We start from the raw sequence: 16,467 nt of genomic DNA on the forward strand, positions 1-16,467 counted from the left end.
TACAGATGAAAGTGTCTGGCAGGCCAGATCTGGCCCACAGGCTGTACTTTGCCAGCCACTGGAGTAGATATTAGGAAAAACTTTCTCACAAGGAGCATAGTAAATTACTGGAACAGGTTACCCAGAGAGGTTGTGGACTCTGTATCCTTAGAGGCTGTTAATACCTGGCTAGACAAAGCCCTTGGGTAGAAAGATCTGGTTGCTGATGATCCTGTTTTGAGCAAGGGGTTGGACTAGATGACCTCCCAAGATCCCTTCCAAGCCTAATTTTCTAAGATTCTATGATTAATTTTTCTATGGGAATTTTTGCATATTGTAAAATCAGCTATCAAGAAGAAAGATTTAAGAGCAATATGTAACTGCCAGTGCAGGGGTGGTTTCCTTGCCTACCGAAATGGTTTCCATGAGAATTTTGCAGGAAGAGTGGAATTGCACAAAAAGGGCTAAATTCTGTTCCCCTTGTATTTAGTGAACAGCACTTAAATCTAAAAATTAATCTCAATAGCATTGATAGCAATGTATGAAGTAAGACTACTTTATTGGAGAAAGGATAGAAAAATATGATCTAATGTAACTTTCCTCTCATTTCTAGGTGAGGTCAATAGGCCAAGGGTTGGCAACTTTCACGAACAGTAGGCTACCACTTGTAACTCAGCTGCCACTGCAAGCTGCCAGTCCCCTCTGCAGTGCCCTAGCCCTCCGTGCTGTGTGCTGAGGGCTGGTCTTGCACTCCTCTACAGCAGCCCCTGCTTGCCATTGCCAGCAAGTGCTGTTGATTTTTTTCCTGTCACCCAGTGACTGGGAAGCTTTGAATTTGGCAGTAATGCAAAATGAAAGCTGCGGTAGCAGAGTCAGAGAACAGCCTTTGGCATGGAGCAGGGAGGGCTGGGTTGGTTGCCTGTTGGACTCTTTGCAGGGGATTAGCAGTGTACAGCAGCAGAATGTACAGCACAGGGCAAAGAAAGTGCCTCCACTGCTGCAGCCACTGATCCCTGCTGCCATGCACTGGATCCAATCTTTTTGTGGGCTGCATTCAGCCGATGGTTGGGCTGCAGGTTGCCAGAGTTGGCACTAAGTGAAATCTTGGTTAATGGATTAGGTTAATACATAAGGATAATGCATGCCCTTGGCACCTGTATTGTATCCCAGTTTGATTTCTCAGAGGTCTTGTGTGTTTTTGATTTACTTTCTTTGTGCTATCCAGAATGGATTTTGGGTAAAGACAAGAAAGAGGGTTGGATCAATGATCTATTCTTGTATGACTTTTTTGGTCTTGGAAAATTCCCTTGGATTATCTGATAACGACTTCTAATTTTCTGTATAAATGCATTGTTTTCATAGCAGTTCACACATTTAGCAGAGTATTTATAGTCAAACTACCATACATTTCAAAGGGGGTCAAATTTAGTGGTTTGAAACCCAGGTTTTTATTAGTGTTCAAAAACAGTTTTTCTGTTTATTTTAACAGACTGCCAATGGAAACGTGGAAGCAAAAGTGGTGTGTTTCTATAGAAGAAGGGACATATCAAGTACCCTTATTGTACTGGCAGACAAACATGCAAGTAAGCTTTTTTTAATAAGTATTTTTTTAACCATTTATTGATTAAAATTTCTAAGTTTGGATAGAACATTGGTGCTGTGGTGAGGCTGGATGTACTTTGAAACTACAAAATGATTTAAAATGACCTTTTACAGGGGTAACTTTCCTACTATGATGTGGGATTAACTGAAAGAATCTGAGGCAAAATTATGTTAGTGCAAGTATAGTGTGCCCATAGATTAGGTTGGGGTTGCCATTTGCTCAGTTCAAACAGATTATTATTGGCTCCATGACAGTGGCAAAGCATAGAAATAATGCCCTTAAGCTGGCTACCCTGCCTGTCATTTTGCCTGTCATTTATTGTAATTTAGGTATACAAAACCAAATTATGCTAGTATATATGTGTTTATATGTCCAGACCCTGTGTCTAGTTACTTGATCACAGTTTCTCATATTTTGTCATAGTGATATATTATAGTCCTTTGTTTATACTGGTGTTTCCTGAAGAGCGTATGATACACATTTTCTATATCATGGAGAGCAGAACTTTATTTTAAAAAGAAAAATGTGAAAAGGTGCAGTATTGAATGCAACAGTGGGCTGTTGCTGCTTCTAGTATTGCATGTAACTGTATATTTCAGAGATGTTCGTGAATGTTTATCTTTTTATTAAAAAAAAGTAAATAAGACCTAGTTAAACTGCAGCTCAGGTATAATGAGCAATTGGAAGAAGCTTTTTTTATAGGAGCTTCAGCTAAATTGCAGATCTTGGAAGAGCTTGTGTTATATTGCTGTCAGTTGCATTCAACTGTTTCTGTCTTTTAAATATGCTATTATTATTTAATGCCATCAGATACTTAGCATGTCAGAATTTGTGAGCATTTTCATATAATTTCAGTGAGAACTTGGCATTCGTGCATATGCTGGTACCAGTCAAATCAGTGGAGCACAAATTCTCTTCGTTTGCTAGAAAAAGTACATCAGATATTTGGAATTCCTTAAGACAGTGTCAGTTTAGTGAGAAAAATACAAATTAGATATCCATCTGCATAAGTTGCGATCAAACAGACATCACAGAGAATGTTCATGAGTAGTAAAGCTCTTGACTTGTGAATTTTCTGATATACTAGTGATTGGCTTCATTGTTAGGGCAATTAAAGTAGATGACCTATGGTACAATGAGATGCCGGAAGTGGCGCATCTATTTCCAAAGGAGGAAGGATAACTTATTAAATTATTCTTTAGATTTTATATCCTGTCTTATCCAGAAGATTCAGGCTGGCTTACTAGAAAAGGTAACAGCCTGCAAGATAGGAAACAACAATAGCAACCCCAAAGTATTGACAAAATTGATTTAATATGCATATTGTAAAAGGAAGAAAATGTAATTATTCTAGATGATTGAATTTATAATCTACCAGTTAATAATGAAGCAAGTGTAAATATGTAAGAATAAGATAATATTTAATAATGTAAGTTCATCATAGTTCAGCAAAAAAAAATGTGTAGGTAAAGGATATTGTGGTTTAGGCCCATATAATTAAAGGCTTTTTATTGTTCTGCACTCAAAGATAGGAAAAGATGCAGAACTTCAGTATGGCATACCCTGATTTGAGAATGTAATTGTACAATTTCACTATTTCTTTTTAGTATCTGTATTACAGAATCTGACCTGTATAGCTGTACAATAGATTTTTGCTCTTCTTGGTATTCATTGACTAGATACATTATAGAGGTGTAATTTTATCCTTGTGAGTTGCATGTTGCTTTGCATTGCAGTTTTGAGCACTGCCATTGAAAGGGCCTGGCAAAATTAGACCTGCATGTGCTCTGTGCCTTCAAAATAGTTAGTTAGTTTTATATTGTCTGTAATATGGTTTCTGTGGAGTGAAACTTGTGCACTGTGCTAGTATAACCACATCTTGGTACACGTTGTCATATGGCACCAAGATGAGATTTGTCTGTTTTGTATATTGCTTTTAGTTGCAAAAGAGTGAGCTTTTTTGAGCTGTCTTCACTGCCATAATGGTTGTGTTGCTCAGGAATGCTAAAGCTTAATAGATGCTTCCTTGCAAATGGGCAAAGTGAGTATGTTGACTTTTTTTTTTTTATGTCTCAGTTCACTAAGTCAATAAACAAAGAAGGTAAAAACAGTTCAAAGGTACACTCTCTCTGAAGATGATGGGAACTCTTGCATTTAACCAGCATAGCCATTTTTTGAAACTTCAAGGACAGATCTCTTTTGTTTGTGTTATGAAACGAAGCGTTTTGATACAAATAGAAATGAGTGCTTTACTTCCTTAGTTATTTGAACAACCATCTAGAAAATCCCACCATATAGAGCAGTCCTATTAATGGAAACATCACAGAAACTGCGACTATCTGTTGTCAGTTTATATTTTTCTGTTAACTAGAATCTTTCTGTATTTAGTGCAAGTACAAATTAATTCCCAGAAAATGTCCTCTACTTAATTCAGACAGACTCTCCAACAAATCCCTGTTGGGTTGAATTGAGTGGCTTCAATTGCCCTTTTATGAAAAAGTAAAATTATACTTTTGGATAGCACTCAATGCTTCTAAACATTAATTGAGAATTGAAATATGCTGTTAGAAAATACTGTAATCTGCATGTTATAATGAAATTAAGTTTTGTAGGAAATTAGGATTCTGAGAGACTTGCCACTATCACTGGTTTTGAGTTCACTGCATAATGATCCCTTTTTATAAAGTGTCCTGCTGCCTCATTTTGATGCATTTGCAGTAGATGTACGTATCTGCATCACTGATCTTTTAACTGCCTTTGTTCAACTGATTAATGAAGCTGTGTGACTGCAGATATTTCTGGACTCAAAATACAAGGCTTCATAAGAGTAAGTCTACGATGGAGGCCTTTATTTTAGACTTTGAGAGAACCAAATAATGGGTAAATGTATCAGCCATTTGAATCTGATGTTTTTTCAGTACTGCTATATATTTCACTAGAAATTTGGTGTTTGACAATAGATGGAGGGAGAGAAAAATATTATATGACATACACACCAGTTAATATGAAGTAAAAAAAAGGGAAACAAAATTTTACCTTATTTTATCAGCCTAATCCATTAGACAGTAGACAGTTGTACCTGATCTATGCAGTGTGACTTATGTTTTGATTTTTGAACTCCCAATTTTTGCCATCCGATAAAAAGCTTATTTGGGGCAGTCTGTAGACCCTCTGTCAGCTGTCCATGGCTGACTAAAAAGTGTTAGTAAATATATGCTAGTCTCAAGACTACTTGGTCACTGCACAAAGTACTTAGTGGAATAGTCTCACCTGGGTGTGAAATACATCCACCTCAGAAGTAGAAACAGATTATTGTTCAGCAGCCCTACAGCAAGATCACACAATGGTATAAGACAGGCAAAGAATAAACATCCAAATAAAAGTGCAGGAAGACCATGGGAATTGGAACGCACATTTTATTTTATGCAATTTGAGACCAGCATAGTAAGGAGTAGATGCTATGACTGACAAACTGTAGATGGCAAAACCACTTAAAGTAGTGAACTGTTTCCAGTCAAAAGATTCTTTCCCTAACCATTGTCAATTTGTTACCCACTGGTAACATTGGTCAAAGGCCCAGCACTCTTATTTATTTATGCTAGCCCATGGAAAAACAGGAGATGTGCTTGGCTAATTGCAGTGCATGAGTTAGCTTGAGTAGCTTTGGACAGTTTTGCTATTTGCTTTCAGCAGCTGCTGTTTGTGTCAGGCCTGCAAGTCAGCATATTTTTAGAAGTGCTGAAAATTCTAAAAATGAGCATCTTGCAGTAGAATGATGTCACTATCAGGCCAACATGGAGGTGCCTCAAATCTGCTTGTCTAATGAATAGTTGGTATTATGTCAGTTTTATACCCCTTGCAAGGTAGAACTCCGTCTGAGTGTCTGGGGTCCAAGGTCTTGGTTGGTTCATCTTTCCCTTCCTTCAAACGTTGGACATGTCCTGTTCATTTTTTCAGATCAATCTAAATTGAGAACTTGTCATTGCAAGAAAGCCTTGAAATATCCTAAGAATTTTAAGTGAGGACAGTGTGTGCATCTTCTAGAGTTAAACTGGAAATGACCATGTTGTATTAGATCAGTACTCCATCTACTCCACTCTGATAATATCTAATACCAGCTGCTGAAGAGGAAGGGCAAAAAACAAACAAAACTCGTGTGCGTTTTCTCACTAGGATAAGATACAATTGTTTACCTGCAACACCTGGGGCTGTTAGGTTTATTATAGACTTCATACTTAGAAATAAGGTTAATACCTACTACACCATCTAGCTTTTGTAAATGTAATATTATGCAGTATATCTTCTAAGATTTAAAAGTCTCGTTTTAACACTACCCAGAGATAGAAGTTTTGTGATTTCATTTAGGAGGCTATTTCACAAGTTAATAGCATTGTCTTTTAAGTGCGTGTTCCTGATGCTTAATCTTAATGTTCTCTTACTTTATTTTCTTATTAATTGTAATGTCACAAGTTTGTCTCCCTTTTTCATCCTTGTTAGACTAAGTGTATTCTAATGTTGTTGTTTTTTTTTTTTTTAAACAAATCCAACTCTGTCACTTGAACTTATTTTTTTTAAAATATTTTTTGGAACTTTTTCCTAATTGCCAAAAGTAATATAGTACCTGGGTTATAGAGAAGGGATTATCACTTCCAGTCTTCCTTATTTTATTTTTATTTTTTAAATAGGCAGCCCAACATTGCATTGATCCCTATCATGTTCTTGTAGTGTCTAGTGCTCTTGTGCTGAACAGGTATTGATGTTTAATTTACCACCCACCAATGCTGGGTCTTTCATAATTATAATTTCCACTTTTTCAATTGAGTACCTGCATTTTTTTAAATTAATTTTCCCTGTATGAATTAACGTTCACTTTTTCAAATTGATTCTCATTTTTTGCATCCAAATGTTCTATCTGTCTGAATCTTTCTAACTTCATTAGTGTTCACATTTTTTTCTAGTGTAGTATCATCCACAGACTTTGTTTGTGTGTTACTAATGATTTGGTCTTCATATCCTTAACAAAGATGTTAAATATCAGTGGACCTAACTCATTCCCTGCACCGCTTTGGACACTTCCCCAAATTTGATATATTACACGTTGATCTCTGTGAAGAGTTTTTGTGTCGTATGCTGTCTGTGCATATTCCTAGGCAAACCAAGAAATTAATTTTAAAATAAAATTTATGTGGTAGTGTATCAAATGCTTTGTTAAAGACCAAATATATTGCATCTGTTGTGCTCCCTAGTTACTTGCTTTGTAATTTGGTAATAAAAGCGGTCAAGTTTGTCTGGCAAGATTAATTCTTTAAAAGGCTGTAGTGCCTGTTCTTCATGGGTTGTCATTCACTGCGAAGTCGATTCAGTCCGCTTGCAGAAAGCCCAAGCAATCAAGCTGTATGAGGGTAAAATGTACATGTACCTCCCAATCTGTGGTCAATGTCAGCTCTGTTATAATTCTTAGTCTGAAACTGAGAACTTTCCTAAGTGCCTGAGATGGTAGAGGTGTCTTTTTATAGCCATGAACCTGCAGGCCAAACCTGCAGAGCTGTAGTGTGGCCTTGGGGGGCCTTATTTTCTTAAAAAACACACCTAAGGTTTTCATTAATCAGGTTTTATGCTTTTCAGTATTGGAGCATATCTCAAGCAGGGAGGCAAGGATATTTGCATACAGCTTTTTTTTTTATTCTCCATAATGTTCCTACCCACTTGTCCTCAAAAGCTTTAGCAATTTTTTTGTGTTCAGGGTTTTTCTTTCTTTCTTTTTTGTTGCCTTATGTAATGTCTTAGAAATTGTATGGCATTGTGCCTTTTTATTTTGAAAACCTGTGCACAGCAGGGCTAACACAGAAGGAAATGTGCTTTACAGCCTCCTTGTTTTGTTACAAAAATGAAGCAAGCAAATGAAACACTCGTTGGATGATATTCTTGATTTAAAGGTGAAGAAAATTGCAGTCTCTGAGATGAGACTTGTTTTGCTGGTGGGTGGCTTTGTTTTGTGTGCATGTGTGGTGGATGTAATTGACATGTAGCAATTGAGGCATGTACATTATTTTTAATGTGAATTTTTAAAACACATGAAAAGTATTGAGAGAAACTTTGCATGACATCTCTTCTGCTTTAAATGGTGCCTTATTAGTATTACAGTAAACGGCTTTTGGAAATTAGAGTTGATTTCTTGCTTTCAGAGCACACTCAAATGTAAGCATGGAGGTCTCTTCCCAAGTTGTTTTTTTTTATTATAATTTTATAACCACTAGTTTTCAAACCAGCTATCCTATGACTTGCTGACTTGCTTGTGAGTTACTGCTGGTATATTTATTCTAGGTTAGCAGCCGTGTTATTAATTTTCAACTAAAGCAGAATCCACTTCAGTGAATAGATTACAAAACCATGAAACTGTCACAAATGTAAATTCTGTGTTCCAGTTACTAGGAAAGTATTAAAATGTAAATGCATGCTGCAATGTGTTTAATAGCTTATGTAGTGTAATAAGTATTATATGTCCCACTCCTAGTTTAATTACGCTGCTGCTTTTCTCCTTCCTCATTGGGTCAGTTCACTTAAAGGGTGTATAACCTATTGGGTCTTGTGTCGGCATAGTAAAACAAAGCATCTGTTTGTATTTTATTCTGAACCTGAGAAGAACATTCAATTTCTCTTCTTTTCTTTGGCAGAATATCCTGTTTAAAACCAGTTTAACACTTTGCAAAAGAAAACTATTCCCTTTGCGTTTGCTTTGATTAGGGATAACTTTGAAGGTTATAAATGATTAAGCTTTAAGGATATGATGGATATGATGTGTGTTTCTGTGTTAATCACATCTGTGCCTGTAAATTTTGTGGTGGGTGGAAGAGTGTTTCTTGGCTACGAGTATTGGATTAAGCTGCAAGCATAAGTCTGCTCTTTAAGAGTAGCAATGAAAAAGAATGAGTGTTTGTTATTCATATGCAAGGCTTTAAAGTTCAGTCTGTTGTGATCCAAAAAATCTTTCCATGCTCTTTGGCAAATATGGTAGCTAATTTTCATTCTCTATGAGGAAAAAAAAATCTATTTTTATAGCCCCTTGCCCTGTTACAAAGGCAGCAAAGTGGGCTAAGTTCTAGCCTGCAGTTCCAGTGGGGAGTGCTTTGCAGGGATGAGTGTGGGCAGGGTTTCCTGTAAATAATAATTGTAAATTAGAGGTGCACTGATGCATTGATCCATATTGTATCGGCACCTATGAAAAGAAAATTGACAGTATTGGCAATTGGCTTTTTTTGGCCGATAAATTCTGGGTGAATGTGTGCAGCCACACCATGCACATGGCCGGGAATGCAACCTGGTAGCTTGGAGAGCGGTGTCCGGCCAGTAAGTCTGTGGGGGAGAAGGGGTGTGTGTGTGTGCGGGGGGGCAGATGGAAGCCCCCATGGTGAGGGAGAGAGTGGGGCAGGGGCAGGCACTGCCCTGCTGGGGCTGGGCAGTAGGGTATGGAGAGGTGGGAAGGGGAGCGGCTCCTGCCACTGCACGCACCCCAGGGGAGCCATGGGGGGCATGTGCCCCCCAAATCTGTGTGCAAGGTGAAGGCAACCTGCTTGCCGCATGCTTGGGGCTGGGGACTGTGCTGGGCTCTTCCTGGTGGTGGGGGCTGGGCCAGTGCTTTGCTCAGGGCAGGAGGGGAGGTATGGTGAATTTTGGGGTGGCTGTAGCCCACCCTGTAACCCCTGCTCCTAGCACTGCTGCTACCCACCCCAAGTGCAGCCCTTGCCCATAGGAGCTTTGTCTGATGCCCTACTCCACCCTGGCTGGGCAGTGCCTGCTCCATTCCCTCCCTCACTGTGGGGGCCTCAATCTGTCCCCCCCATACCCCTTCCTTCACCCGCGTCCTTTGTCCCCCACAGACCTACTGGCCGTATGCTGCTCTCCAAGCTGCCAGGTTGTGTGTCAGCAATCGGATTGGTATTGCCTGATATGGCTTGTTAATAATCGGTGATTGGTATTGGCTCAAAAATCTTTATTGGTGCGTTCCTATTGTAAATAGTTCCCTAAGTAGGACATCTATATGCCCTTTTCACCCCAGGGACAGATGGCAGTCTGGGCCTGGTAGCAGGGCCCAGACACTGTCTCCTTGATTGGTTCCTTATGACTAAATGTTTTACTGTATTGGGTGACTATTGTCTTAGGCTGGCCATTGGTCTTGTTTTATACTGGACCATTCTATTTTTAAACTCCTTGTCCCCTGTCCATTCCTAAATGAGGACCAGACTGCAAAAAGTCCTGTTTTCTCAGTTCATTGGTGAAAATGAATGTCAGTCATTAGTCCTTGTGATTCTGTTGGTTGTGCCTAGAAATAGGGTGGTGTGTAACCCAGGAGTAAGAGGGTTCTGAACCAGCTGGGGAAGGAGGGAGGGTGGTGGAAGGTCCCAGAGGCTGGTTCCTCCGCACCTGCAAGGAGCTGTGGCTGCAGTGCACGTGCAGGCACAGCGAGAGTCAAGGCACTGTTGCATGTCTGAGCTCCCTGACCCTGGGCTGCGTGTGTGTGGGTGGGCCTGGGTCCCAGGTGCTGCTGAGCTGCCAGGGCTGGGCAGTTGGTCTGCACCCCCCTCCCCCCTGCTGCACTGCCTCAGCACAAAGTAACGGCTTTGGGAGTAGATGGGTGAAGCGCTGCATTTGTATCTGCTGCAATGTCTGTGGGACTGAGAGGAGGCTCTTGTCACTATCTTCACACCCACAGAGCAGCCCAGTGAGACCCTGGGGTGTCCTGCTGCATGGGGAGGAGGAGCTTTGGGCACCAGGGCCTCTGGGCTCCTGGGTGGCTGAGCCAGCTCAGTAAGCCATTATTTCTCCTCTGGGGCAGGCAATCCTGTCCGTCTCCTGAGGAAAGAAGGGAAGGTCCTGCCAGGCAGCTGGCTGCACTGCTGCAGGTATCCAACACCGACTGACTCCACTCAGCCCAAGTCTGACCAGAATGTGGCCAGGGCAGATGACTGGGTGCCCAGTGTGTGCGCTGAATGCTGATGGGGGGTGGGGAGGAGGTCCCTGTGCAGTGTGTGTTCCTGGCTCCCAAGCATGGAGCTGGGCTGGAGTGAGACCAGATCCCAGCGTGTGCATGGGGGGTGGGGAGCCTAGCCTCACACCTGCTATGCCATGTTCTCTCAAGGCTGGTCTGTCTGCAGAGAAAGGCAGAGCCATGGGATGTGAAACCACGGTGCAGGGGGAGCAAGGTGAGGCTCTCTGCCGGCTGAACTGCGGAGGCTCACAATTTTGCTGCTGATCTTAGCACTTGCTCTCCCTCATTTCACAGGGTGCTGTGGGTTCATTGGCATAGGGTTCCTGGATGGAACAGCAGTCTTTTGTGTTGGCTCTGCCTCTTGCTGCTGATTGGCTATGGGTGCCAGTGGCCCCACCCCTCACCACTGATTGGCTGAGGGGACTGGTGGGTCCTACCCCTCACCCAGGGGATGTCTTGTATTCTGGGAATCCATCAGTGGCCACCCTGTATTGTCCCCAGGTTACGACTCTAATTTTATAATTGTTTGGGTACAAGAGTGGCTGGCTGAGCCTGAGGAGAGTGAGTGGAGCTCTGAGGGGGCGGGCAGAGAGAAGGTCCCATGGTGGGCAGAGTAAAGTCCAAGTGAGGACTGGGGGAACTGGAATGGCACAATACAGCCTGTTTTGAAGCTGTCTGCTGTACTGCTTGGGACATCAGCACTCTGATAATCCTCTTCTTTTAAAGAAGCAAACACCTTTCCTCCTTCGCAGGAGCTCCCAGAAGTGGCGGTGCTACAGATCTCTGGGGAAGCCAGGGACTGAGAAAAGCCAAGGTCTCAAAAGCCAGAGCTTGTCCCCTGTGAAGCCACACTAGGGCTGGATGCTGGGTGCTCTTAGGAGAGGGAGACCAAATAAAGCTGCTTTTTGGGGGAGCTGCAAAGAAGAGCTTTCCCCTTCCCCTCTGAAAGGGGCAGGTTGATGTATATATATTTCTGGTGACATCCCCTTTCCTCAGGAGAATCATAGAGTGGAAGGGACCTGCAAGATCATCTAGTCCAGTTTCCTGCCATAGGCATGAGGTTATTGGGCTCAAACAAGCTCAACAAGGCGCTTATCCATCCTCCTCTTGAGCACCTCTCAGGATGGTGACTGTACCACTTCTGCTGGGAGTGTTCCAGATTCTAGTTGCCCTTATGGAAAATAAGTTTTTCTCTATGTCTAGCCTAAACTTTCCCTCTTTTTTTTTTTTTTTTTAGCTTGTGCCCATTGGTCTTCATCTTCCTAAGGGGTGCCTTCCTGAAGAGTTGCTCCCCTAGATCTTGGTGCTTACCCTTGACATACTTGTAGGTAGCTATCAAGTTGCCTCTGTCTCCTTTTACTCAGACTGAACAGGCCCAGTACCCAGAGTCTCTCCTCATAGGGCCTATCTGCCAGGCCCCTAATCATATGGGTGGCCCTTTTCTCTACCGTCTCAATCTTATCTGCATCCTTCCTCAAGTGGACACAGTACTCCAGCTGTGGCCTCACCAATGCTGAATAGAGAGGGAGGAACACCTCCCTGGATCTATCGGCAACACATCGGCTGATGCACGCCAGAGTGCTGTTTGTCCTGCTGGTAACCTCATTGAACTGTTGGCTCGTGTTCATCTTCCGGTTGATTGTGACCCCCAGATCCCATTCAGATGCTGTGCCAGCCAGTGTACCACCACCCATTGTGTAGTTACAGGGATGCATCTTCCTACCCAGATGCAGAACCCAGCACTTTTATCTTTTAAACCTCATCTGATTCTGTTCAGCCCATAGAACCAGTCTGTCAAGTTTAATTCTGGATCCTTACCTTATCCTCTGATGTGTTTGCATTTCCCACAGCTTGGTATAATCTGCAAACTTAATCATTGAGCTTTCCACCCCCTCATCCAAGTCATTAATCAGTGTGTAAAAGAGCATGAGTCCAAGGACTGATCCCTGGGGAACACCACTGGAGATGGTCCTCCAGGATGAGGCCGTCCCATCGATTACAACTCTATGGGATTAGCCTCTAAACCAGTTGTCCATCTACCTCACTGTAGACTAGTCTAGGCCAGTACCCTCCAATTTAATTGACAGAATCTCATGGGGAAACAGAATCAAAGGGTTTACTGAAGTCTAAGTAAATGATATCAACCTCATGTCCCTTGTCCAGCTGGTTAGGTACCTGGTCATAAAAGGACACCAGGTTTATCAGGCATGATCTACGCTCAACAAAAGTTGTGCTGGTTGCTTCTTAATACCCCACCAGTTATGAGCTTGTAATTGACGGCATCCTTAACAACTTGTTCAAACATTTTCCCCAGGACCAAAGTCAGACTGTTGTTTGCAGGGTCATCCTTCTTCCCTTCCTTAAAAATAAGTACCATGTTGGTCCTCTTCCAGTCATCTGGAACCACTCCCAAGTTCCATGACTCTTTTGAACAGCTTCACCAGAGGCCCTGGTATAAGCTCAGCCAGTTCTTTTGGGACTCTCGGATGCAGGTCATCTGGCCCAGCAGATGTGAAAATGTCCAGGTGTTCTAAGAGTACCCTCACTTGTTTGGGACTCATTTCATGTGGTCTGTTGTCTTCCCCATATTCCCTGGGCCTTGAGACAGGGGAACAGCTCCCATTGGATTTCAGGAATACCGATGTGAAGTATGTATTTAGGAGCTCTGCATTTTCTTGGGAATCAACCGTGGCCTGCACTTCCATATTAAGTAAGGGTCCCACAGTGAAGCTTAATTTTTTTTCCCTTTTGCTCCCTATGTATCTATTGAAGGATTTTTTGTTGTCCTTTATTTTAGTTGCCAGCTTGATCTCCATGCCTGCCTTGGCTTTCTGTGTCTCATCTGCAGACTCTGATTATATACGTGTACTCCTCTCTGGTTGCTGAACAATTTTTCCTTTGATTATGTGCTTCTTTTTTTCTTTTTCAATAGTTACCTAATATCCCTTTTGAGCCAAGCGGGTCTGTTGGCTACTTTCCTGCTTTTTGACTGCGTGAGAATGGTCTCTTTTTGATCAGTAAGAATTGCCCCTTTGAAGAAGCAACACCATTTCTAAACTCCCAAGTTGTCCAGTTGCTGATCGCAGAGGGCCTCTCTAACTAGACTCCTGAGTTTGCCAAAGTCTGCCCTTTTGAAGTGTAGGACTTCAGTTCTACTAACTGAATTCCCAGCCTTTCAGTGGATGGTGAACCTAATTGGATCGTGATCACTGTCGTCCAGAGTACCTCCAATCCTCAGGTTGCCTACCATGTCTTCTCTCTCGGTCAACACTAAGTCCAGAGTGGCTTTACCCCTAGTCGGCTCTTACACAGCCTGTGTCAGGAACAGGTCGTCAGTAGCTCCCAACAAGTTGGCTGACCTGCTGGAACTGGCTGAATAGTCTTCCCCGCACATGTCAGGGCAGCTGAAGGCAGCCAAGACAATCGGGTCTTTGGTGCTGGCTGCCTCAGTCAGTTCCCTGGAGAGTGCCCCATCCCTCTCCTCTTCTTGGGAGGGAGGCCTGTAGGTAGACTCTCACCACCAGGTTTCCCTCTTCTGAACCCCCTTGTATCTTGACCCAGAGGATCTTCCTTACTTCAGTATTAGAAGCCATGCCTCTTTGAAAAGTAGTTATACCAGATACAGCAATCAGAGCTAAAGTGAAAGATCTCTCTCTAATGACACAGAATCTTAGGATAATTCTTCCCCACTGGGATACTGCTTGGATTTGTTGTTGTTTTTAAAAAAACTACATTGTGTGTTTGTGTGGTTGGAGTTGATCTTATGTACTTCAAGTATAAGCTAACATGTTTGCAGAATTGGAACAAGCATACTGCAAAGGCTGAAGAATGAAGGATTGAAATGTGAAAGTGGTTGTGACCAAGAGATGGGATAAAGCCAGGGAAAAGCCAGCTATTTGCAGCCAACACTTTTTAGCTGGGTTGCTGACAGGCATTTAGCTGTTTTGTATTCCCCCTCTCTGGCCTTGATTCTACCCTGTGACTTGTGGTTGGTGCAAGCAGAATGATAAAAGGCATGAGGCTTGCTGCTACCTTGAGTTGAGTGCAGCCCTCTCTGCCTTCTGCTGATTTGGTGAGAGAGAGGAGATTTAAGTCTTCCACTCCCTGGAAGAGGAGACCAATATGGGGTACAGCAGCCCCATCTGTTGGGGAACAGAAGAGGAAATATAAGTATTCAGTGTTGTGCCAGGGTATAGTGCATTGTGGAAAAAGGCATGTGTAATATTTAGCACTCTTTAAAATTGATATACCTGAGAAAGTTACCACAGAACAACTATGGGAAATGAGCTGAAAGAGGGAAAAATCTGCTCTTTATATCTGCCAATTTTATTTTCAGTAGACAAGTGCACTTGTGGCAAACTTCTGTGCGAGAGAAATGATTAGGTAAGCTCCTGTTACTTGATAATTGTTGCGTGTGTGTGTACAATTGTACATGCGTGCCCCGTGAGCCTAAATGGCTGAATGTTGGGCTTCTCTAGGTGATAAATTGGAATTCTTTTGGTCTGATACTGAAGGATTTCTACTGAATTATCTGATTATGCAAATCCTCACATTGTGCTTATCTGCACAAAGCTTGGTTTGCTTCATTTACAGTGATTATTTAGAGTTTAATAAGGGTTGTGTATCAAGATACTCTGATTAGCCAAGAGGTACCGTTTGCCAAGGTGCTGTTAAACTTCCATCTTCTCTTTGTAACTAGGGGAGATGGAAGAAGAGATGGAAAACCCAGAAATGGTTGATTTGCCAGAAAAACAGAAGCATCAGTTAAGGCACCGAGAACTCTTTCTCTCGCGACAGCTGGAATCTTTACCAGCCACACACATCAGGTAATTACTTCTTTTTATTCTTCTAGGATTCAAGAAACAGAATGTAATACTATACCCATATTCTTCTATGTGCAAAAACTTTTACACAAAAGTTAGAGCATTACTATCCAATATCTAGCATAAAACCTTAAATATATATTAATAAAAATTGATTTTTCTCTTTTAGAGGCAAATGCAGTGTTACTCTGTTAAATGAGACGGAATCCCTTAAATCATATCTGGAGCGAGAGGTATGAGCCCTTTTCTTTTAATTGAAAAAGTTTATCAGGTTATTTTGCTGCAGTTTAGTTGCAGAAATCTAGGTTTAGTGTAATTGGAGATTCTCCCTCCCATTTTTGATGGGTTTGGGGCATTGACAGAGTCACGAGAAAACATTAGGCTCACCATAGTTTTCAGGTTTTGCATTTTTTTGTCTTGCTAAAATTCTGTGACTAGCAGGTAAGGTTGTTACTTAGGTTCATGTGATACTCAGTCACCTCTTCTCCTATAAAGAGAACCCATTTTTTTGTCAGTGCACCATTCTGAAAGTTCAAAGATTAGAGCTAAAATTGATGACAAGGACTGAAATATATGATAGATATTGCTGGAAGAAGCAGATGCATAATTGACCATATTATTCATGTTGTATAATGGATATTGTGAAACAGGAGTTACTTAAATTATCTGAAATAACTTAAAAAAATAAAGGTTTAAAGATTCAACTTAAAATGCCCCATTTTTGGTGTCCTGTTTGATTCCCTTAAGGGGACCTGATTTATTTTATTTTATTTATTTATTTATTTATTTATTTTCTAGAAAACTCCCAGGTCCTTACCATCTGGAAATCTGGCCCCTTGGACTGGGCACTTAAAATTAATCAAACTAGTAATCACTATTAAAGATTTTAGTTCATGGGTCCTACTTTTTCTTCTATGTTTTGTGACTCTGAACTGTACAACTTTAATTTTGTACTGATACCTTTATGGGCATTTATAATTGTTGACATTTATGAGCTACATGCTGGTTTTGGTAATCTTGTTTGGCATTTGACCTGACACTTTAGGAGCCTTTTTCCTGCCCCCCCCCCCGAGATT

At 41.6% G+C, this 16,467-nt stretch overlaps 1 protein-coding gene across 4 annotated transcripts in view; it reads left to right on the forward strand.

Annotated features, from left to right (window-relative positions):
- Nucleotides 1–16,467, forward strand: part of MTA1 (metastasis associated 1) — a 140,666-nt gene that overhangs the window by 43,230 nt on the left and 80,969 nt on the right. For all 4 annotated transcript variants that reach the window (XM_019501989.1, XM_019501987.1, XM_019501988.1 and 1 more), the window contains exons 3-5: nt 1,469–1,562; nt 15,268–15,394; nt 15,561–15,624. In XM_019501989.1, coding sequence (XP_019357534.1) covers nt 1,469–1,562; nt 15,268–15,394; nt 15,561–15,624 — 285 coding nt within the window. The remainder of the gene's footprint in view (nt 1–1,468; nt 1,563–15,267; nt 15,395–15,560; nt 15,625–16,467) is intronic.

Source organism: Gavialis gangeticus, unplaced genomic scaffold, assembly GCF_001723915.1.
Source record: "Gavialis gangeticus isolate Ggan-Ray unplaced genomic scaffold, GavGan_comp1, whole genome shotgun sequence".
NCBI lineage: Eukaryota > Metazoa > Chordata > Crocodylia > Gavialidae > Gavialis > Gavialis gangeticus.